Here is a 24647-nt window from a genome sequence, read left to right as displayed (position 1 = left end):
TGCAACACCTAAACATAAGCTAAAGACAAAGAAGGAATCATGCAGCAACTATGCCAAATCTAAGAACACACACAATTTGGTGAGAAATAATGTATTTTTTAGTCACCACACTACTTATAAAGGTAACTACCATATCCTAAGTCTTAAGATTTGGCCCCCATAATGTATGTGTTTATGTGTCTCAAAGTCATCTGTGCCTAACAATGCTTTCTAACATAGAAAGGATGAATGGATACTTGCATATAAAACACTGTTACATACATAAATTTATGTTAACGCTATACAAAAATTTTTAAATAAATGAGTGATGATGATGATGATGATGATGATGTAGTTTTATAGCGTGCTAGTATCCGCATCACAAAGATGCGCTCAATGCGCGGTGATCCCAGCAGCCATCAAACTGCAGGTCAAATGAAAACTTCAAAAAAGTTTAAACGAGTCTTAAGATTTTTCTTTGAAAGATGCAATACTATCAGACTATGAGTGCATGTGCATGGAAGTGAATAAACATCTGCATGAACGTACACACACAGACTAGCAGCATAAATACCTACCTCATCAAAAAGGTTCCACAAACCAGCTGTTTTGAGGGCTTCAACACCAGCAGCAATATCAAGTCCTTTGTCTGTGACCATGGCACAGGCAACGTCATCTAATACTGCAAACACATGCATCATTTCTTTGTAGAAAATACATTTTTATTTTGCCAGTGGCTTTCCTGTATGCCTCATTCTGATTGTGGGTACCATTTGTGATTAGACCCTGACTACAGTATAGAAGGTTGACAGTTCTAGGTTCAGTCAGGCCAGTGAATGGAAATATTCCTTATAGCTAAGCAGTGATGGATATCAAGATTATCAAGGTATAAAGTGACAAACAGAGTTGGGCTTCCCTCTTCCTTCATGCTGTACACGTTCCTCTTATCAGTCTTCTTCTACTGTGTCTTCAACACAGTGAAGCACTTACAGGTCACTAGTAACTTTGACCTAACACACATTTCTACTGTTGCTGACTATAAATGAGCTCACACATTTAAAGACACATACAAACACACACATATGCAAACACACATAGGCATAACCATCCAAGGACTCTGATTACTCACCTGGAATAAAGGCAAGTACATTGCTGGAAATCTTCATTAGCCCAGCCACTATTTTCAGTGCTTTCTGGCTTTCCTGAAAAGCCTGGGTCCCTTGGAGGATGCTGACATAATTCTCACATAGCATCTCCACACTAAAATCATACATAAACATAGTTACCATCATCAATAAAGCAAACATTTTATGCATAATTAACACTGATTAAAAAATCATGGGATATGTCAGCTATATGTCAGAACTTCCAGAAATTTGTGCCAGGTAAAAATCTCTTCCTTTTTTTTTTTGCACTTAAGGGGTGTGAATTGGTGAGAACCACCTTAAGATAAGCACTATTTATAATAACAAAAGAAAGGTGCAGAAGTGTTCTGTTTCTTACAGAAACACGTTTTCTACATGAAAGCATATGTGTGTCGATGCATGTGCTGGCACTACTCCCCTCAACCCCCGCCACACACACACAAACACACCCATGCTCCTCTCTGAGTTAAGACCAGTCGCTGATATGCACAGGCACAATACCACACACACACAAAGTACCTATTTGAGTAAGAGACCAGACGCAGAAGTTGCTGTAAGAGTATGTAGAGCCAGGGTTCACTGCCCTCAGCATAAATGGTCCCCTTTTGTAAATTCTCAATGCCTGTCACAAGAGACTGCATTGTTCTGTACATATCTTCCCATATACTGTAGTCAGATGAGACATTCCTGAAGTCCCTAAAAATGAGCTGTTCAAGCTGTAAAGATATCAAGTGGCATATAAATGAATTATAACCCCAACAGTACATGTCCCTGTTTAGTCAAAACTTATTTTTTGGGGAATCTCTGAGTTGCTTTTAAAGTTCTCACAATTAATAGCTTGTAATTGTAAGCTTGGCTCAATTTATTAACAAAAGAGGATCATTCATCTTGAATTAAGATTTTTCGCTAAATTAAAATCAGAAAGGGAAAATGTCCTTTGCCATTTTTTGCCCTCACAAATGAAAATAAGTACTTTGGTCTGGACAATGATGTTTAATGTTTAAATTAACTACTGTTTCTCTAGTCTTTGGCAGAAATAACATATATTAAACAAGAACTCTTGTATACCCTATTTCCTGACCAAAATGGTTTGCTCCATAGAGCTGTTGTACATTTTTATTTTAGGGTAAGCACTTGTCACATCTAATGGATTACAGATTCGTTTGACCAGATGTCAACAGTAAATGTGTATATTATGTCATGGTAATTTATGCAATAGAAACTACAAATGAAATTTTCTTAAATAAAAGATCAGCTGGACACACCTCAAGCAGCATGTCCCCTGTGTTAAACATATCCAGCAGCTCCTGTAAACTTGAACTGTGGTTGGTGACAGCAGAGCAGAAAGACTGTTGTATTGCTGACATGGCTATACCACTTGGGAAAGTGAAAGTCTTGTTAAAGGACAGAGGGTTACACACTATGTTCTCGAGCTGAGCTGGATCGGTCAACCTGTAGATCTGTTGGTACAAATGTGGATTTGACCCATTTAAGAAGACTGATGTTGTCTACAAATTGTCTGAGCTGGGTAAATATAAAGATCATAGGTCTTAATGTGTACACACATATATATACATAAACACAAAGAACATAAACAATATTTTAATCAGTACCATGCAGTTCAGCTTCTCTTGATAAAATCTTAGTGCAATCCAAAATATGCAAACCATTGTCATGATGGTGCTCTCAGGTGTACACATTTGCTGCCTGGGTCCAGAAAGTGCACTTTTAAACCATTGTATTTTTGTTAGAACCTTTATTTAATATATTTTCAGAAATCTTTTTTAACATTTACCCCAGCTATTGATCCTTTCCTTACAGAACTAAGGAAAATCAATTAAAGTTCTCACCAAAGAAGGATTAACAGCAGCAGCCAACATTTCAGCTGCTGAGGTTGGACCAAAAATGTTATTTAGGAGTTTAACCACTTTCTCTGAGTCTGGTAACAGATTCTTCAGTCTGATACTTCCTGATCCATCTGAAATGGTACATTTTTAAACTTGAGGATGAGAAGGAGAAAGATATAAGGATAAAAATATTAAATGACTTCATGCATAGTGTTTAATAACGGATGGTGATAACTGCAGTTATAATATTAAGTATTCTTTTGAGTTCTCTGAGTACAAGATAATAGTGATTGTGACAGATTTTGAATTTACTAAGAATGAGGTCAGAGTGTATCAGTTTCTATACAACTATTCTAAATAACATTTTATTTGCAATAAGCAGAAAAGTTACCACAAATTAAGGCAATATTATTACAAATCCAATTTTTACAGAAGGTATAGCGTTTGTTAGGCAGTTAGAGACACAAATGAATTTAAGTAGTTCTAATCTCATTTCTTCTAAATAGCTATAAATAAATATTTACCTGCATGAAACACACAATCATGCTGGCATTATATCAGGAAATGACTGACATTTATATTTTTCCTCAAATGTTTTTACACCAGATGCAAATGTAATTTGAAAAAAAAAATCACCTGTCACATCATGGAGAACGCCATTCAAAAACTGTCCTGCTGAGTTAAGGAACCTGAGAACCTGCTTGAAGGCCAGCCAGTCCTCAGACAAAAAACTTGTGCGGTCAGCAATCTCCATGGCAGACATCAGGCTGTAATCATCATGTAGTAATAATACAATTAGACATCATGCTGTAATCATTATGCATTGTAGAAGAGCTCAACAAGTGCCATACTGCAGGATAACCAAATTCTTTCACACGACAGTAGTTGTCTGTCAAGAGAGCCCCTTAGAGACTGACCGCTCAAATGCAAGAACAAAGTCATGGTCATTGGCAATGTCACAGCAGATATCAACATGACATGAGAATGGATTAAAGCACCCAATAACTTTAGGTACTTGGGAGCCACCTTCTCCAAATATGGCAGCTCCACACCAGATATCTGCATTAGAATTGCAACAGCAACAGAAGCAATAGGCTGTAGAGGGTCTGGCAAGGCCATAACATCAGGTTTACTACAAAGCACAATCTGCACAAGTACCTTGTAGCCCTGATCCTGTTTCAGAGATGTGGATTCTGCTTGCCAGGGAGGAGAATTCAGCCATTTGAGAACAAGTGCCTGAGGAGGGTGCTTTAGATCTCACACAGGGAACATAAAACCAATGACTGCATGTAGCATGGTCACTGTTACTAATTAAATAGTGTTACTACAGTGAAAGTGTGCCATCCGCTGGCTCCTATAATGGGTATTTGACCCATCACCTGACCTGGTCAGAGTCCACTGTGATGTTTTGACCTGGTTCGTCTAGACCAGACCTGGGCAAGGGCCGGCCCGCGGGCTGCATCCGGCCTGCCTCCTGTCTCTGACCGGCCCGCCCGCTGGCCCACCCGCCAGTATATATACAGTATATTGGGTAAAACTGAGTTAACTATATTAGTCTGGCCCTCTAAAACCATCCCAATTTCTCATGCAGCCCTTTGGGAAAATTAATTGCCCACCCCTGGTCTAGACCATTCTAGCAGGTGTGTGTGTGTGACTGACATAAGCCCTGTTAACCAGAATGTTTGATGTGAGAGTGCTTGCATGACTAGTAGTTAGTAGATGCTCCTAGATGTTTTTGTACGTGATACATAAGCCCTAAATATGGCGAAGAAGAGTGGCAGAATGGGGTACAGAGAGAGACAGCAACGGAATGAGCGAAGAGAAAGGAGAAAGCATAAAGACAGAAGAATCCAAGGAAGACCTAAAATAGCGGTCTTACGTGTGCACAGTGTTATTTAGCAGAGCAGTTTTCATGATGTTCCATATACGGCTCAAGGGATCCTTGACACTTTGCTGGCTGCTGTCACTAGTGGTGCTGAAGTATGTAGCCAGCCTCTCCAGACTGTTCATAAGTGTTATCCAACCCATGCTGTGGTCTGTCATGTCCCCCAACATGAAATTACATGTCCCAGTGCACGAAGTGCCATAGTCATCTGAATAACATGTGGTTACGCAGTTCAGACTGGCATACTTGAAATACCTGTACACCTGCATTGACAGAAATAATAGTCATCCATTCCTGAAAGCATTGGTGACCATCTTGTTGGTTAGCCCAGCAGAAGCACCTGTAAGTATTTCTGACACATGTTGCACCCACAGAAATTTGAAGACAACTCCAACAATTCCATTCTAGTTTGAATATTCTGAAAGTCTTTCATGCTTTGAATTTAATACAAAGGGTATTGAATTAGTGCTGATAAAACAAAATACTTGTATAACAGTATGCCTGATATAAATCAATTCATCAAAAATTTTTACAAAATTGATATTGCAAACTGAATACTGATAATTTAAAAGTGTCCTTTGCTTAAAATATTCAAATTTTTTGTTGCGCCTTCAAAGTTCCCTTTGCTTAAAATGCTTATGTTCTCAATTTTGTGCATTTTTCTTAGTACTGCTCTTCTCTATACTACTCCCGCCCCTAACCCTGTGGCTAGAACTTACATCAACAAGAAAGGCATAGATCTGGACATCTGTGGCCCCAAACTTCTCAAGTTCTTTAATCCACAGTGATGTAGGAACCTGACATAATCTCTTTGTGACAGAGGGTTCAAGTCCAGCAGATGTAAAAATGGAGTCTGGAAGACTCCCATTGCAGAATGTGTTATTGAGGAAGGTTGGGTGGTTTGCAAATCTATTAAGCTGAAAGTAGAACATTAAACATTTGAAAAAAAACAACCCCATAACCCTGTTTTACACATTTTACAACCATAGCTCTACAGCTGACATTTAAACCTCAACTGGTGATCAATGTTCATATTTGTCTATTGCTATGCTTAGGAAAAAATACAAATCAATCAATGAAATCTACTGCACTCTTCTGAATTATATGGTCTTCATGTTTGGTCTTGTCATGTGCCCACTCATAAATAATTCTACTCAAATTACTAGTGACAGTTTCATAGTTTTACCATTGGCTGCAGCGATGCTGATTTCATCAGGATGTACAATGAAGAAAAATCAGTGAGCACTGGCAAGGCATCAAGCAGACGGTTTGGATCTTGAATGATTGCTGATAAAGTCAGTCCAGCAGCTGTTGACAGATATTTCTTTGGCAAGGAGTTGCAAGTCATAAAAATTCACAATTGCATGCATGTATCCACACACACACATACGGACTCTCATAATTATTGACTCATTTTTCTCACTCACCACTGAACTTGTCCAGAAGGTTCACCATTGGTACAGAAACGAAGTTATTGATTCCAAAGAGCATTCTTTCAAATTCTGTGTTCCTCAATGGCCCATCAATGGCAATGCCAAGGGCTGACAAAATTCTGAACAGTCTGCACAGAAAAAAAATTCAGTATACTTTTAATAGCTTGTAAAACCCATAAATGTAACTCATCTAAGATAATTATCCTAAAGCACCCAGGAATTTAAAAAACCATTCATTTTTCATAAAGTTCTTCAAGACCTATCATTTATGTTGTTTAAGGTGAAAACACAAATGTCTTTCATAAACAGCCTGCCAAAACCTAAAGCCAACTAATGTTCTTTTCTTTTTTTTTGATAATTTCTCTAAAGTTACACACTTACATCTGGGGGTTCTCAACAATGTTCTGCAAGGCATCGAGCAAAGATTTGAACTGGAACTGGCCAACAAGTTTTGGGTCAATTACAGGAGGTGAATTTGCCAAATGCTGCAGTAGTGTGGCAAATGTGTTGATGTTGTCAACATACTGCTGAAACTGTGGTATAACTGGCAGGCTCATGTTCCAAATTGTTGTCAGCTGAAAAGAGTATAGAAAAATCCATAGTAAAATAAACCATCTCTAATATAACACCAGATTTTAACTTTCTGAAAGCAAATTTTTCTTTTACATACTTAATTTCTCTTACAAGTTAGTGTTAATTAAACTAGTAATATGGCTAGAATAATATAAATAGAGAATATGAAACATTATTTACACTACTCAGTCCATTAGCCAGGCCTCACCTTAGATTGAAGTTCTATGTAGTCAATAAACTGCTGAAAAGCTTCAGGTAGTGAAGATGTTAAAGAGCACATAGTGGTCTCCAGACTTGAGACAGCGGGAGTAACTGATGTGGAGTTTGCTAAGTACACAGCCAGGGATCTTGATCCACACAAGTTTTGCAGCAAAGTCATGTTGGATGCTACCTGTACCATCTACACAGAAGGCAGACAATCCTTACTTTTATGTTTGAGTGTGTTTGACAAAGTGTAATGCCAGCACTAGCACTAGAATGCACCATCAACTTAAGCAATGCCCTCTCTTTTCTTCCAAAATCCGTACAGCAAATGCTAAATCAAACATGACAAGTACCCTGCAAACAAACTCTTTCAAGGAAAAAAGAAAACACAAACCCTTTCAAGACTAAACTGGTTTTGAAGCCAGGACTGAAATGATAGTTGGGTGACATTGAGATAGGCTTGCATCAGATTAACCAGGGTCTGGCTCTGACCTAGAAGCATAGACATGCTGACTCCATCTTCTGAAATAAAAGGAAAAAATATTAAGTGGCATCTTTCTCACAGCGTATTGTCTCTCATGCAAATTTTTCTCCATCAATAGACATGCACATCTTGAGTGATAGAGATGTAAGGGCAATATAATACACCAGTGCAAAGTATTTTCAAAATTTAATTGTAAACCCAACTGAAAATATTAGACTTGTCCAGATGGTCACTTAGCCCTCTGATACTTCAGAAGGGCACATTTTATGCTGTGGGTTGGGAGCTGAATACACCCGATTACTGCAGTGGGGCACTGTTTATGCTGCACTATTTTTAGACATGCCCTGTTGTTACTGCCAATACTGTTTCTTATAAAATGAAACACTCCACAAGCAATAATTAAGAATGTTGACATCTATATTCTTACCTAGAGTGGCATTCAGGCAGCTGTTGATGATCTCCATGAAGATATTCATGGTGTTTATTGTCCGACCCATAACAGATGCCACAGCAGAATCTCCAAGAGAGGGCCATACCAACTCTGCCAGCTGGCCAGACCTAGTGCAGTAGTCATTTTTGTCATTTTGAGGCAAGGTGAATAAACTTAATACAAATAAACTTTCCAATCTTTTTTAGTACTTCTGTAATCCAACAGAAATATTTGTAGAAATAATAAATAGAACAATAGAGGAAGGGATAGTCATGTTACCAAAATGTAAGTGTCTGTGAAATAATGTCAAATTAATGTCATGGCTTTTTCCAAAGCACTCACCATACACTTGTAAGATTCATAAGCCTCTGTCCAAAGGAGCTTCCTAGTCTGTTTAAGACATCTTGGAACTCAATCCAGTCTAAAAAGTCCTCAGATGATCGTGACCCATTCTCATAATCTGACACAAGCTGGATGACTGTGGCTACGAGGTGCTGGACTTCTGCACTAAATCCACTGACATTCAAGTTAGCATTGCCAGTAAGGACAGCACTCCAGAGAACTGATATCTGGTCGTTAAAAAAAAAATAATAAAGGTGATGGATTATGTAATTATTACAGTGACCACATACATTTTAAGCCACATAAATAAACAGATCATATGACACTGCAGAAAAACCAGCAGATTAGATGTTCAGGCCTTGCTTTCTATCCTAACAATAGATAAGAGGTGCAAGACAACTAGAAAAGTCTCAGCTGAAATTAATGTTTAAGTGATTGCAGATATAATAACTGTTGCATATATATAAAAGAACTATATATATGTTTTTCTGAAAAAAATGTTTCAGCAATTTTGAAAATGCTGAAACAGAACTATAAAGATATAAAATCATCATCTCTAACTTTGTTCTTAGGAACCTTCAAACCAAGCCATTATACTGGTACTTGTTTACATTTCTTACAATGGATAATGAGAACTCACTTGCTGGTAAAGCTGATATCCATTGGCCTGGCCCATAATGGCTTGCCACATCATGACAGTGGAGTTGGTCTTGCACACAGATTGCTGCAGCTGCTGAAGCACTCTACTGCTGTTGCCAGGGGGAGCGAAGGCCGAAAACAGCTGAGGCCCACAAAGAGCTGCTAAAACATCCCTCTCCATGAAGAGAGCTGCCAGCTGAAAGTGTAATACAAAATATAGGATGGATATTGTAATCAATATGTAATATTAAAAAACAACAACAATAATAATGATGATTTATATAGCATTTTTACAATGATTTGCTAAGAGCGCTTTACATTATTAATATACAGACTGAATCCCCAACAATTATGCACCCATATTCACATATAACAGACATGCTCACTTCTACAACACATACCTGCTCATACACAAGGCAGGTGACAGACACATATTATGCACTCTCATTGTCAGGACAGGGTCAGAGGATTTAAATACATTTAAAATGTTTCACCTGTTTAGGCAGCAAGTCTAGATTCATCAGCTCCTCCACACTGTAAGGGTTTTCAATAAAGGGAATCACAATTTGTCCAACTTCAGTATTGTTTAATAATGCCACCAAGGTGATTGGTCGATCTGTCAAAACAGCAGGAGAACATAACAGTTATGCAAGAGGAAACTAGTAGACAAGAATTTGCATGTCTTGAAATAAAACTTCAAAGTACTAAAGCAATATCTTCTGTTAAAAATGGAAAAAAATGTACCAAAAACCTTAAATATAAACTTTTTTCAAGTTCTAATTTTCTTTAACAACAATTAATATGATCTAATAAAGCACTTAAAATTATTTCAGGATAGTCTGATTTTACTTTTTATTTAAAAGAAACACTGCTGATGAAGCAAACTTAATATCTACAGTTGTTAATTTTTTTGTTGTTGAAAGTAATGATACATTTCACAAGACAGATTAAGTCAAAGCATGTCAAAGATTTACAGAAATAAATCTCTGATCCTCACTTTTTAGGTCATCGAAGAAGCTATTAAGGCTGTGCAGATAAAGCTGTGCCACTTTTATAGCAAAAGCAATGTGCTTCTCTCCTGTACTGCTTACAAGACCCTCTATCAGAGACAAAAACCTGCAATGTTGAAAATATTATTAATGTTAGTGAAGAATGTATTAACATATTAAATGTTATCATGAAATGACATTATCCTACCATGTCCATTTACTCAAGATAATCTTGAAAATTATTTGTATCATTTTTGAAATTCAAAAAAAGTAAATAGCGAATAAGATTTTGTACTATCCTCAGTTGCCATCTGAGAGGCGGTGAAAAGAAAAAGTCATTGTATACAATTACTGTTCTTTTTTTTCTCGCCACCTCTCAGCTGGCAGCTAGTAACATTTTCACTTCATGACTAATCAACTTCCAGCACTATTTATCTTTATTTCCCTTTCCCTATAGCAAGCATTCCTTTCACAACAGTAGTCAAAGTTATGAAGCAAGAGTAAATCATTGCCCATGGGCAGCATGAAGAATTCAAGGACAAGAATCTTGTTTCAAAGTTATAAAGTGAGGTCTACACCTTGCAGATGAAGTTTTATCCCTGAATCTGTAGTTAAAACGTGAAGGCAAAAGTGTCCTGTGGTACAAAAAACATGATGTAGTGTTCGTGTAGTCTTGACATCACTTTATAACTTCAGAAACAAACAAGCATTTTTCCTGCAGTTCCCCATTTTGCCTTGGAGAAACAACTTCCTCTTGCTTCATAACTACAGTCCCTGGATGTATATTCTCACATCCTGAGACACTGCTTAACCCTGACTCTTCATCTACAGTCATACTGAAATTAATTTTAAGTAAGACATGGCCACCAAATTAACAGATGTTACATTAATCCATGGACATCGTGTCAGCATATGAAAATACAACATCACATAACAGCTTTTTAACAGTCCCCACTGTATCTTCCAGCCACGTGCAATTTGAAAATCTTAAAGGTGTATCATGTCAGCGATATTTTGTATTCTGTAGAAACTGACTGAAACTATATGAACTAGTCATGGAAGACTATAACAGAGGTGGACAAAATCAACAGAGGTGGAAAAGCAAAGTTGCTGCCCAACATGCCATATCCCACACAATGAAAAGAAAAGACAGCAAAAATATAAATCTATACACCAATAATTATACCACAGACCAAATTTAAACATACACATTAAAACTTACAGGTCTGGATTTGCAAATGAAAAGCCCTCTTCCAAAGTCTTCAGATAGGATTCCCAAGCTTCTGTAATAATTGTCACATTCATGCTGGCTAGTCTTGCAAGATTGTATCCATCAAAGGTCACAGACGATATGCTGGATAGGTTTGTAAAGCGCTCCATTAAATTGTTAAAGGCAGCAAATTCAGCCTGGATGTCCAGTGGCTGAGTGATGTTCATAGCTGCTTGGATCTGGACATAAAAATGCAAGTGACCACTATTATACCCTTCTTATCACCTTTTTTTGTATTTTTGAATCTCATCATAATTCACAACAAGTAGATTTTTGGTTGCTTGCTTTTTGAAACTCATCATAATATTTTTTTAAAAGAAACATTTCTGTTTGATTTCCTTTTCACTGACCTTTTCAGTCAAGGCATTTATCATGAAGTTTTGGCCAAGTTCAGTCTCCAGCTGTGTGAAATTGAGACTACAGAAGACTCTCAGCACCTGGGTGATGTTGACTGTGTCAGGAACCATCAGGAAAGAATAGTACTCAGTGCTCAGGCAGAATGTTTGGTACAAAGCATTTGGAGTTTGTACCAATGATGAAAATTCTATCTCCTAATGGAAAAAAAGACAGCCATCTTTAAAAAGTCTCACGATGTTTGACTATTCTGCTGTCATCTCTGACAGCAATATCTTTGTTATTCGAACATAGCAAGAACTATAAAATAACAATAAATATCACTCAAGTGCTAACAATAATAAAACAAGATAAACCATTGTGAATGTTACCTGTGTTAGATTACATGTCAATCATCATCTAAAAGCTTGTGCTTTGTGTGTGTGTATAAGACTATGTGTATGTAAGAGAGAGAGAGAAGGAGGAGGAAACTGGTGCTATACCCCGAGCCAGCAACTAAGGCTATAACATGGCAAACAGATGCGACATGGAGAGAAAGAACAGCATACCTGAGATGAGATATGAGAGAGAGATTATACAGAAGAAATGCAGAGGGAATTGAAATCACACAAATTTTATAATTATTAAATTTAATTATTAAATTAATATTCTTTAGAGGGACAAAAAACTTTGACAACGTTAATAATAAGATAAAACAGCAAAAGTAACTTAACTCACCTTGATTGGCTTGATGCTAATTGTAAGAAATGATGAGATGAAATAACAGACGTAATTTATGTAACTCACCTTGCTTGGCTTGATAATGATGGTAAGAAATGCAGTGACTATGTCAGGCTGAGTCTCTAACATTGCATCCACCATCTTGCGGAATGTGGGACTCTCGGAAAACACAGATGAAAGGTCTAGCGATCCACCTTGTATAGCTAGCCTGCGGGTAAATGCATCCAAAAACTCAAGTATCACAGCTGAGCTCTTTAGGAAACTGTCAACAACCTGCAGCTGTGGAACATCAGCCACAAATCCCCCCATGAGGGAGGTGTACTCCCCAGCAAGGCGCCACATGTCTGTCAAAATGTTAGGATTGTCTATCATGCCAAATAGACTGCTGGCATTGAAGGATGGAGGATTTCTCATCAAGTTCTCTATATTGTGCTGGAGCTTTTCCACTTCTTTGAAAATTGCAGACATGTTAGCAAAAACATTTGCTGAACCCAAGCTGTCAATTAGTTCCTGGATGTTGAATTCATCTGAAACTGATGCCAGTATCTGTATGAAATTGCTTGAGCAGATGGCAGCTCGAAGCGCTGTTGTCCCCGATGTTGTAGAGAGATGAAGAAGCTCCTCCAATCTGCCTGTGGCACAAACAGAGTCCTGAATATTCACACCCTCACTAAATATTAGCTTCAAAAAGAGCTGAGTACTGTTCACAGGGGCAGACAGCAGAGAATCCAATGCATCACCTTGAATGCCAAGGGTGTTGAAGAAATTTTGGAAGGCAGGAATCTTACTGAACACATCTTCAAATGCGAGAGTCTGGTTCTGTAGTGCTGCCAGGTTAAGGTTGATGAGTTTCAGTACACTCTCAACAAGAATACCAATTTGTCGGAAAGGGTCTTGAGGTAAAATGTCAGCTATCTTCTTCACAAACTCTTCAAACCTAAGGAAACAGATGCCGGTTGTAAGACAAGATGATACAACACAAAAATCCATCTGCCTGCTTTTATCTGCCCATAACTTCTAGCTTCTCTGATGCTGTCGTTGGGCATATATCCGCATGTTCTATGAAATTGATGTTCAAATTGAATATAAATCCAGAATGCATAATTAGTATTACACTTGAAATTAAAATGATAATTATTTCTAAGAACTGTTAGTAATTATAACTTACTCTGCAACAATGCGTGCTGGGTCTTGTCTTGTCATGCTGTAGGACTCTAGCAGCTGCAGCCAGTATGACCCATTGCCCCATCCAGCGGGTAAGGTAAATAGTGGTGGGTTTTGAATCCATTTTGCAAATAAGTTTACAACACGGTTCAGAACTTGTGAAAACTTAGCCCAGTCAACTGTTTCTGATCCATTCACCTGGTTTTGAAAGGACAATAATTTGTTGTTGCTTAAGATCTGATCAGAAGAGTTGGAATCTCATTTGCACTCATACACATTTAAGTGTGCACATCTCCAAACACTGTCTATGATTGCCTAACAGACTTTCTTTATTTTTCGAAGAGGAGAAACCAAAGTGTGCATCAACATAAAAATAAAGGTAAAATGAAACCAGTTACCGCTCGTGCAAACTTCTCAATGCCCACAAAGTTCATCAGCTGTTGCTCTAAGAGTTGTGGGTTTATTACACACAGCTTGGCGTTCAATGCTACTAGGTCTATAGTAACACCCGAAGGCACAGTGAGATACTGTGACAGACCAGCTCCACCATTACAGAGCATGGCAAAGGCTGTTGTCAGATTTCCAGCAGCAAAAAGAGGTTTAAACTGCAGAAAAAAAATAAAAGCAACTTTGTCACAAGGATTCCATCAAGAAAAGCTGCTAAAATAATTCAGTGTATATTTTGGTCTGATGTTAACGATTGTATCAAGCTTATTTGAATCCAGCAGAGTACTTAATATTATAGATTTATTTCTATATTTTCATTTCATAAATCTTCAAAAAAAAAAAAAAAAAAAAGAGTACCATTAAAAACTAAACAAAGAAGTTGAGGGAACAAATCACTTAGGATGCTTTATTAAAAGGATCGTTTTAAACAAGCTTAACTCTTTATTGATGGAATTGCTATTACATGTTAAATGTAGTTTTTAGACTACACATGTCTGAGTAAAATAAAGAGTTACTGTCTTCAAGTCATCACGAGTTTTAACTCTCTAGCTGTTCTACTTTGTATCAGTTAAGATTTCACAAGCACCGTACTGGACAATGCAAGACCCAAGACCTTCAGCCTTGTGACACTTATTAAACACACCTGTTTTGTGTTGACCGATTCAAACAGTACTTCAATTACACCTGGCTCCTCAATCAGGATTATGAGTTTTTGAATGTCTGGTGCTCCTAAGAATATTTTATCCAAGGAAAGACTGGTTTCTAGGCAAAGAAGAAAATCAAGTCAGTTAAACTAAAACAACCAATGCAGAGAAATTATAACTTCTATGTCAACAATGTCACATTAAATAAAAACAGAACCTGACCCAGCCTGCAAAACTAGTGGGGTATTAGTGGGCCCACTACTAAAATGGTCTTGGTGTTTATGTTTGTGTCAGAACTCAGCGCTGAGGTGTCTATGTTACTATTTATTACTAGTGTTGTATTGTAAAGTCCTGAAACCATGGCAACCAAAAAATAACATGCATTGGCAGCCTCAGGCAATCATTTTGTTTTGTTGTTGAAAGAATGCACAATTGTCCAGTGTCAGCATGTTGGTTGGATCATTAGTTCCGTGACAATCACACAAAATCCAAAGCCCTAAATTGAAGATAAAACAGACCAACCATTTTCAAAGACCAGCAACTTCTCCATCACAAGCTCGATGAACCTTGCAAGAGGGTCTAAGAAACCCAGCTGTTGTGACAATGTTGGAAAAGTATTCAACAGGTCTCCAAACAAACTCATCTGAAAGTCAGGTGACCTGAAAGTATTGGTTGTGTCATCCACAAAATCAAAATATAGATTGATAGATGACATGCAGATAACAAAATTTATATCTGTAGCTATGGGAAGCAACATCCTCTTCATTTGGAAAACCCTTTAAAATAATGCTACAGGCTTTCATTTCAACAAAGAAAACTTTGCAAGGAAGCTGACTTCCATCTTTTAAAAAAATATTAACTTCACAAAGTACCTGGCTATGTTTATTTCTAAATAAAGAAAACTTCACAAACTGGTAATATATCACGAGATAGAAAACTGTACCAAGAAACTGCTGGCAAGACTTACATCCATGTGGCTAGTAAGCTGCTGTTTGTAGCCCAGCCAATCACCTGCTTCATTGCCTTATTCCAGAGAGAAGTGTTAAGTAGGCGCCACTCCATCAGTCCTACAGCAGGAGAAGAACTTGAAGACAATGATGAAATTCGGTCGATCAGCTGCATTATTTTACCTGTAATGGCTGTTTTGTTGACTAAGCTGGTATTAGACGGTAGAAACTGGCAGAGAGAACAATTTGTCAGTAATATGATGTTTCGAAGACAAAAAAATAAAATCATAAATTACTTTCCTTTTCTTCCTTTTTATGTTACATATTTAAAAATTTAATTGATACTTTACAGCAGGAAATAATGCCTTGACCTGGTAAAGCAGATGAGGGTACTTGTTGTGCTAGATGAAAGCAAATAGTATGGCACCTTATGTTCTCCTCATTTCTCTCTTTAGATCGAGGCCTTCTTTCCTGTTGTAAGGTAGACCAGATTTGGACTTTATGAAGATTACTTTTTATCATTCTTCTCCTCTTATAAAGATACTCCACCCACTAGACTATTTTATTATTCCAAAAGGAAAATCTAAATAAGCCGCTGAAAGACCCTGAAATAATTTCCTCTAAACTACACCAACATCACTAATATCAACATTACAATTATCTTTCACTCACAATTTGTTGATACTGATTGAGGTCTCCCTGGTATTCTCCCAACTCCTTCAAAAACTCTGTAACATTGAGTGAACACAGGGTAGCCTGCCATTGGGTAATGTTCAGTTTTGAGCCTTCTGGTACTCTAAATATGGTCTTCAGGTCTTGTCCACAGAATGTTTCTAGAGAAGAGATGTGTGCCAAAATTGTGATCTGCAAAGGAAGACATTAACTGTCACTGAACGATATCAACATTGACATCTTCAGCCAGGATAACTTTCTAGAGAGCTTAAAGTATTAATGGGAAGCAAATTTTTTCTGTTGATTAGGTAAAAGCTCAGAGCAAGATAATATTTCCACAAATAAGAGATAATACCTTTGCTCCATTCTTGAGATATATGTCTACAGACATTACCATGAAGAGAAATAGATCAAAACCATGACACCATGATATGCTTAATTAAAATACCTTTCCAGTTCTCCTACTGGCTAAGGTCTTCATATTAAAAACACATCTGCACACAGTCCTGACTTCTGATCTTTAGTCCCAGTATTCATTCAGTTTTTTAATTGATTTTATCAAGTTTATAGTTATTGACATTTAATGCCAGTGTATCAATTCGAAAAAAATCCCATATATGAAAGAATTTGGTTAAGATATTCCACAGACTAAGAAATTAACAAGCATAAAGTGCACAGATAGGATCTATGATGACAGGATGTCATCTTATTACCTTCTGTGGACTGTATAGACTGGTGTACACAACAGTCTCATATATTTCTGGCAGGTAGTCCAGCAAATAAAGAGCTTTCAGAACTGAGGGGTATCCACTGTACATCTCCCTTGGTGATCCAACTGTCAGATAAAGCATGCACATATTGTAAGAGTCTTTTCAATGCCTTTAAGATATAACATTTATGATATAGAAATTTAAGAGGAAAGGAAAGAAGTTACAGGCACTTAAAAAAAACTTTCATCATTGAAAAGAGCTTTAGTGCCTAATTATATGAAGGATTGATATTCTTGTTCCTTACTATGCTCTGACGTACAGATGTTCTAGAGGAAGAAACTCATGAGAATTATTTTCATGATGGTGAAGACACTAAACTGTAAGCCAGCATTTATAGGATTGTAGAACTGTGGAATTGGTGTGGTAAAGTCTAAATAATGCAGCATAAAAAAACCAGGTAAAAAAAAGAAGAAGAAAATAATGTAAAAAAAATTTCACAGGCAATGTAAGACCATCACATCAGCTTGAAAGGTGTATTCGAAGCTCTTAAAGGTATTTAAAATAACACTTTATTTATCCCAAAGGGCAATTTATGAATTTTGCAGATATGTCATTATGGTATGTCTTTATTTACTGCTGTATCCTAATGATTAGAATATCAGTGAGACTACAAGTGAAGAGTCAGAATAATTATTTGGCACCATAATCTCAACTATAGTGACCCAGGATGCAATATGACCAATGCATTCTGGTGGGAATGGCTAAAGGTTGAAAGGATGCAAGGACAGAAGGTACAGTGTCAAGAGATTATTTCAAAACAGAAAGGAATTGCAGTGTACTAGTTATCATCTATGAGAGTGAAAAAACTTTTATGAAAGTTGTGCAATACATCTCCAGTTAAGCAAGATTTCAGTAAGTGATATCTTCATACTTTATTTTAACCCGTTAAGTTCCCATTTACTTATTAGAAGGTACTCACGTTGAAGGGATGTCAGCATCTGAGTCAATACTATGTCTACAACTGCCAAGGAACTGGAACTGCAAACATTCGCAAGTTGCCCAGTAGATGCTTGAGTCAGATTTGTAGAAGAGGAGCAGAAAATTTGCTCAAAAACTTCCACCATTGCATCAGCAGATCTGTAGAATAACCAGTTCAAAATAATGTGTCCTCTTAGTAAAACATGTATAAGAAGATTAGAAGACTTTATTATGGCCTATCTTTGAAACCAATCAAAGATTTACTTTCGCATTACATTTAGGTAGATTCAGAACAAGTGAAAACAAAAGGGCTTGCTTTTTTTTTTTAAATTATGAGAAAGCTCAATTTCTACATGAAATTCACAAATCCAATTCAAAACCATGCTTACAAGTAAGAGCTCCAAGATTCATTTAGTCCTGAACCTAGCCTTGCAGCCACAGCTTCCCAAACAGAAGAGTTAAAAATGCGAAGACTTAAGAGATTAGATTCCAGGGGAGCAGTTGAAAGTTGTGGCAGCAAGTCCACAAGATCTCTAAGTTTGTTCACTGTTAATGTCACATTAACCATCAGTGAAATGTTTGGGTTGATGAGCTGTGAGAAAAACAGAAAAATTTGTTAAGGCTGGCATGGTAAGTTACAAAGGAAGTGTAGATAAGGAAATAGTTATTATGTAACAACACTGGAAGAGCTAAAATTAATATCAAGGAAGATGCATGCTTCATTACAATCTTTGCCACTATCTCAGACTTTTACCCCAATGACTTAAGCATAATCTGGTTGAAAATAGTCCCTGAATAAATACTGTTTGTACAAGCATTCTCTAATGTATACAACAATGCTCAAACCTACCAACACACTGCAGTTATTCGAAATTTCAACCTCTATCATTAAATTATTTTAAATGTTAGAAGATGTTAACTGAATAACAATGGAGGAAGGTGATAAAGGAAAATTTTAGGAGTGTGAAGGTCAAGGGTTGGAGTGTGAGGGAGTCTTCGTAGACAGTATAGCAAAGAAAGTTGTCCTATCCAACTTGTGAGTTGGAGTGTTAGGGGAAAAGTTTTTAGAGATGTTTGCAAGATTGAATGATGATCTTTCATTTAGTCTCAAGTGTTCTGCTGTGTGCCAGGAAAGATATATACCAGCCAGAAGTAGTGCATTTTATTAATCAGGGCAAGTGATCGAGATAGTAGGATAGTAGAATGCATAAACACCCCGGCCCAACTTCCCACTTTTACAATAAATAATTTATGATGAATAATTAAAATAAAAGAAATGAAGATGCTACCATAGCTAGCACATCAGTCTATCTGAAAATAGTTACAGCTATATTTCCGTGATATGGAGTGCATCAAACTCACCAGTTCCTCCAGCTGAAACTGTCCCTGGAATTCCCTCAGTTCTACTAACAGTTCAGTCAAATTTAGAGTACACAAGCGGAGGAAGAAGTTCTGAATGTTGACACTGCTAGTTGGAGGAACAGACAGAAGCTCATTTTTATCTGTCATGCAGAATGTCTCCATGGTCATCATTGCTGGAGCCCACTTGCTCACCTGAAAAGTTGAAAAGTTTTTTGCATGTATTATTTTAAAATTTAGTTTAGGTTAGAAAAATTAAAGTTTATGACAGAATTTTATCCTGCTCATGGATGATCTTTTCACAAATACTCAAATTTTAAGTGCTTTTCAGTTAAACACATAGATCTTTTGTGTAGACCTTCAGATGTGTAATATTCTGATAATGGATTTTTTTATTTCAATAATAAATGGGAAAAACTTCATTCACAATGATGTGACATTCTTGCTAAATTTATATTAATTAATTGTTACTATGTGTTGTTGGTGTGGCCCTATGCTCCTTGAGGAGTAACAAAGGTCTAAATTAAAATTAATGTGTCGTTGGTAAATATTTGAGATAATCAAGTGAACTAGGTTTTGCCAACCTTTTCCTGGTGATGCAAGACTGTAAAAGCAAAGGCCTCAAACATTTCAGGTGCATCTTCAAGCAAAGACCACAGTGTCTGAAGATTATGGTATCCTTGGAAAACTGTGTGTATAGGCACTGGTAAGTTAGAAAGAAAAGATCGATGAAACTGATTCAGGGCAATGACTTTAATTTACTGCTGCTTACATTCTGATGATTTTTTTTTTTTTTTTTTTTTTTTTTGGTTACCGACTTGATCTCCATGCTGGAAGACAACTAAAATTTTACTTTTACATATTCTTTTATGTACCTAGTCTCCTTCCTTCTGAATAATAAATGAACAAATTTACCCAGAGTTTTCCGTAGTCCTTGGTCCAAAAGACTAAATGCCACATCAGTGTAAGCAATGATTTCCTGCCAGTTGGGAAGAGAGGAGATACTCTGAAACAGCAGCTCCATGATTGCGGAGTTCCATATTTTGCTGGTCCTGTCCAAAAGCAGAAAAAAAAAAATAAAATAAAATAAAAAAATGGAATCTTTAAAGGATTCACAAACTGAACTTCTGCTATGCCTGTGACAATTTTAGGTTTAACTTAAACTAAATCAGTCAGTCGTCACTTGACCGGCACCTGTCGTTGGGGGAGGGGGGGAGCACTGACGTGGCAGCTGAGAGGGTCCGCCAATCTTGCTTATTTTGGGTGATAGCTGGTCTTGAACAGGATGACCAGTCCAGTCTTTGATGTTTGTAAGCCAGTATTTTCTCTGGCCAATGTGGCGTTGACTACCCTCCAAGGTTTCATACAGATCTCTGCTTTGCCACTGCCATTAAGCTAAGTTCACAATACTAAATGATACATGTGTTATATTTAATCCTTTACACTGTTTTAACAGTCACTAAGTAATGAAATACTCAAATGTGCACTTGCATCCAGAACTGTGTTGGATCAGTTATCCAAATGGAAGACTTTGTCAAGGTCTCTGCCCACAAGTCTGCATTTATGAATCTTGCATTTACTTCTCCCATCAAGTTATTTCTAGTCAAAGCTGCTGCCATCTGACCCACAAAGGATTCAATCCTCTGAACAGTTGCAGTAACATTTATCGTGATGTGCCCGTCAGAAGCCAACTGCCAACAAATTAAGATGGATAAATTCTCTGTATATGACATGGTCTTGAGATACTTATGCTTTGTATATTAAGATAAACAAGTGCTGCATCAACGACTAAGTGGCACACAAAAAGCTTGTTAGCATGCACAGTTAGTGTCACTTAGGTGTCAATCACCCACTATCACTATCATCTTCCTCCTCCTTAATCTTTCCCTTTTTCCACACCACTATCAACTCATTCTACCCCTCAGAAATCAATGTGGTCATCAAAATCAGTTTAATACATGATTATATTTATGCTTCTTACAATATCCTGAAGGAGCTGGCTGCCCTGGAATGTTGCAAGTTCATTTAAGAGTTGAGTTACATTAAAAGAACACAACAATTTCTGCCAGTTTGTGGTGTTGAAGCTGGTCGCCACGGGAGTGGTAAAGATGATGCTCACGTCTGATGTACAGAAGGTTTCAAATGAGGAGAATGCCTCAGCATGGGATGCAATCTGAAAAATTTTTTTTTTATAACTTTTCCTTATTTCACAAGACAACTCTCTTATTTTCCCTTAAACAAATACTTTCAACATTATCTTTTTAACATGAGAAAAGTAACACCTTTAAATGTACTTCTAGACTTTTCATGTGTGGAATAAAATCTGTTTCATTTTTTTAATGAAACAACAGCAAGCACCCACCTTATCTGGATAATACAAAGCTGTGTAAACAACAGATTCGTAAACCTCTGGAAGACTGTCCAGTAACACAGCAGCTGATTGTAATACTGGGTACTTTTCAAACATCTCCATCAAAGAGCCTCCTGAAGAAAAGTTGGAAATTTTTTCACAATACTTTTTTTCATTTCAACAGAACTTTGTTTTATTACATTTACTTAATTTGTTTAATAGTCATGATCTACATCTGTATATGAGTACATACCTTGCAGAACACGAAGGGCCTGATCCATTACAATATCAGTCACTGCCAGAATTTTCTTCAATATACCAACTGTCTCATTCAGTTCAGGGTTGTTCTCAAATGTTTTCATAAAGAAATCCACTATTATTTCTGGTGACCTGTTAATAAGAGGATGAATGTATCTATAAAGATGACACATCCTCAAGCGACAGCTTATATGAACGTACCAAATATAGAACAAATTCAGTTATCAACAATAGAAAGAGTGTCATTTAGCAACAAGGTTAATATTTATAATAAAAAATGTTTTACAGTAGTAATTTCTTTATTCTCATGTTTGTGCAATGCTGATGTAACACAGAAAGCAAAGCAGGAAACATCTGTAAGTTTATGAAGTGAGTGATGTTCCTTTGCATAATTGGCTGGCAGGGACTAGCTGTTGTTTTGTCTAGTCCATGAATCTATGGCAATATTTGATGTCTCCTGTCTGCTAATCTGTGATATATGTTTGCCTGTTATGGATCGTTATTTAATGCTTGTGCTGTGTCATTTTTTTCCAACAGACGTCTTCATCCACTAACAGCTTCTGCATCCTGTTCTTCATTTTGCCAACTTGCTTTGGGTTTTTGACGTGGAGCCTCCTTCATTGACACTTTTAACTTTTCCAGCACTGTGGACCATACTATTTTCCATTTTCTGATTTATAAACCATGTACTTTGCTACATGTTCTGTAGACTAAATTTTGGATATATGTGCTTCAGCGATGTCGTCCAGTGACATGCATTCGTGCCATCCTGATTCTTGTTGCATGCATGTTTCTGTATTTTTGTTGCATTCCCTTCCAGGATTTCTACACCAACAGAACTCTTAATCAACTCTTTGCTGTGTTTGTGTGTGTGTATGTGTGTTTTTTTGTTTGGTTTTTTTTTTTTTTGTTCAGCCTTCGAGCCTGCCTTTAATAGTGGGGTAAAACGCTTTATAAATCAACTTTATTATTATTATTATGACATATGCATGTAACCAGAAGAAACAAAAGGAAAGAAAAAGAAAGAAAATACAAAGAGCTTTCTATTTAAAAAAAAAAAAAGAATTGTTTTATCTGCTGTTACACTTACATAAACTGATCCACAGACTTGTTAAAATCACCACCTAGTCTGACGATGATTGGTTCCCAAACTGATGCGTTAAAAATACGTAGATTGTACCCAGAGACTTCTGGTGATGTGATCAAAGTTTCCAAAGAAGAAATAAGTCCAACAATCTTTTCTTTGAAAGCAGTGGTGTTGAAATCTGATGAAAAATTTCCAGAAAGCTGCCAAAAGAAAAGATATATATATAAATACACACACAGAGGAAAAGAGCAATTTGTTTCACACAACTAGTGACAGAAGTACAAAAGTCAAAATCCAAATGTGGTGTACAGAAGTGAAAAAGTAACAAAATATAAAAAGTGAAAAAGAGAGAAGCTGTCAGTATCACTTTCTTAGGGGCTAACAATGAAAACAAGATCCATATAAAATAAAACAAAATGCTAAACAATGCTAAACCTCACCAGGGCATTCATCTTTTCAAAACTCTGGAAGGAGCTAATTTCTGTGAGCAGTTGAGTCATGTTGATGGAACACATGCGCCCCAGTATGCTTGATGGGGTCATGGGGTTGCCAGGTACTGAGTACAGCAAAGTGTTAGGATCAGCACTGCAGAAGGTCTCCCAGGAGCGAGTAGCACTGCTCCATCTCATCAACTGAGACATAAGACTTTGAGCATCAATAACTGCATAGGATCTGCATCACGCATCATATAAAAGGGAGCAATACATGCTTGAAATCCTTTCACAGCATTATATTACATAACTACATTAAATATCACTTAATGTCAGTGATAAATCAAGATGAATTATTTCTTACCATATCTTCAGCGTTGATGGAAGCCAAGGTGTGTACAAATAATTCAAGTATCTCAGGTGTGTTCTCAAGAAGGGAAACAAATTTCTGGATGTTAGGATATCTTGATAAGGCACCTGACAGCGAGACTGTAGAGGAATAATAAACTCATTATTATACAATATTAGTACTTCTTTCAATCCACCCCCCTTCCTGTTCACACAGCAGTATAAAATACTTGAAAATTACTTTTGTTCCTAACACTGCAATACAGTACTGCATGGTGCAGCAGAATGCAACAAGAAACATGCTATTTGCACAGAAATGTATTTTTATTTTTATATCTGAACCTTTAAATCATACTTAAGAAGTACTTCAGGCATACACAATATTCAGAAAATGGGAATAAAAAAAAATTCACAGCCCCTGCAAAGTAAAGATCTGGATTAAAAAAATAATCAATAAGATTACAAACCTAGCCCTTCCTGAAATACTTCTTCAAACTGATCAAGGATTACAGATACAAAGCGTATGCTTAGGTTGATTTCTGGTACAGCCATGAACACTGAAGTCACCCCACTGCTTAGAAGTTCCTCATATCTTGTAGTCGAGCTGAAAAAGGGTGCAAACAAAGAGGTGGATAAATAAAATGTTGTTTTCTTACCTATGAAAATTAAAATTCTTATCTGAACTGGTAGGCTTTCAAGCAAGCACAGCTAACATATTGTGTTCATTAAGACAACACAATTAAACTCAATTTGTATCATAAACATACCTCCACACTGCTTCAGCCTGATGCACCCAAGTGCCCAGATGGGACACAACATCATCCCAAACTGTGGCATTAAAAATTCGACTATCCAGTTCCATAATTGTTGTGTTGCCTGAACCGAGGAGTTGCATCACAGACATCAGCTTGTTTGAAAGGGATGTCACATTTACTGGTGCTGAGGTATTGGAAGCAAA

At 36.9% G+C, this 24647-nt stretch overlaps 1 protein-coding gene across 3 annotated transcripts in view; it reads right to left on the bottom strand.

Moving 5' to 3' along the window:
- Positions 1-24647, bottom strand: part of LOC112557451 — an 89213-nt gene that overhangs the window by 30378 nt on the left and 34188 nt on the right. For all 3 annotated transcript variants that reach the window (XM_025227440.1, XM_025227358.1, XM_025227524.1), the window contains exons 33-74: positions 24457-24647; positions 24157-24293; positions 23706-23830; positions 23351-23542; positions 22914-23110; positions 21819-21955; positions 21578-21699; positions 21197-21388; positions 20707-20906; positions 20131-20267; positions 19800-19918; positions 19219-19410; positions 18246-18448; positions 17858-18015; positions 16882-17003; positions 16169-16360; positions 15517-15725; positions 15072-15208; positions 14549-14667; positions 13857-14063; positions 13463-13656; positions 12361-13231; positions 11571-11771; positions 11173-11399; positions 9959-10077; positions 9456-9577; positions 8963-9157; positions 8323-8549; positions 7978-8108; positions 7461-7588; positions 7071-7262; positions 6671-6864; positions 6284-6417; positions 6043-6164; positions 5576-5773; positions 4851-5119; positions 3608-3738; positions 2975-3102; positions 2390-2584; positions 1644-1840; positions 1109-1239; positions 558-661 (exon numbers count right to left, since the gene is read on the bottom strand). In XM_025227440.1, the coding sequence (XP_025083225.1) occupies positions 558-661; positions 1109-1239; positions 1644-1840; positions 2390-2584; positions 2975-3102; positions 3608-3738; positions 4851-5119; positions 5576-5773; positions 6043-6164; positions 6284-6417; positions 6671-6864; positions 7071-7262; positions 7461-7588; positions 7978-8108; positions 8323-8549; positions 8963-9157; positions 9456-9577; positions 9959-10077; positions 11173-11399; positions 11571-11771; positions 12361-13231; positions 13463-13656; positions 13857-14063; positions 14549-14667; positions 15072-15208; positions 15517-15725; positions 16169-16360; positions 16882-17003; positions 17858-18015; positions 18246-18448; positions 19219-19410; positions 19800-19918; positions 20131-20267; positions 20707-20906; positions 21197-21388; positions 21578-21699; positions 21819-21955; positions 22914-23110; positions 23351-23542; positions 23706-23830; positions 24157-24293; positions 24457-24647 (7698 nt within the window). The remainder of the gene's footprint in view (positions 1-557; positions 662-1108; positions 1240-1643; positions 1841-2389; positions 2585-2974; positions 3103-3607; positions 3739-4850; positions 5120-5575; positions 5774-6042; positions 6165-6283; positions 6418-6670; positions 6865-7070; positions 7263-7460; positions 7589-7977; positions 8109-8322; positions 8550-8962; positions 9158-9455; positions 9578-9958; positions 10078-11172; positions 11400-11570; positions 11772-12360; positions 13232-13462; positions 13657-13856; positions 14064-14548; positions 14668-15071; positions 15209-15516; positions 15726-16168; positions 16361-16881; positions 17004-17857; positions 18016-18245; positions 18449-19218; positions 19411-19799; positions 19919-20130; positions 20268-20706; positions 20907-21196; positions 21389-21577; positions 21700-21818; positions 21956-22913; positions 23111-23350; positions 23543-23705; positions 23831-24156; positions 24294-24456) is intronic.

Source organism: Pomacea canaliculata, linkage group LG1, assembly GCF_003073045.1.
Source record: "Pomacea canaliculata isolate SZHN2017 linkage group LG1, ASM307304v1, whole genome shotgun sequence".
Lineage (NCBI taxonomy): Eukaryota > Metazoa > Mollusca > Gastropoda > Architaenioglossa > Ampullariidae > Pomacea > Pomacea canaliculata.
This window is presented reverse-complemented; position numbering and strand designations above follow the sequence as displayed.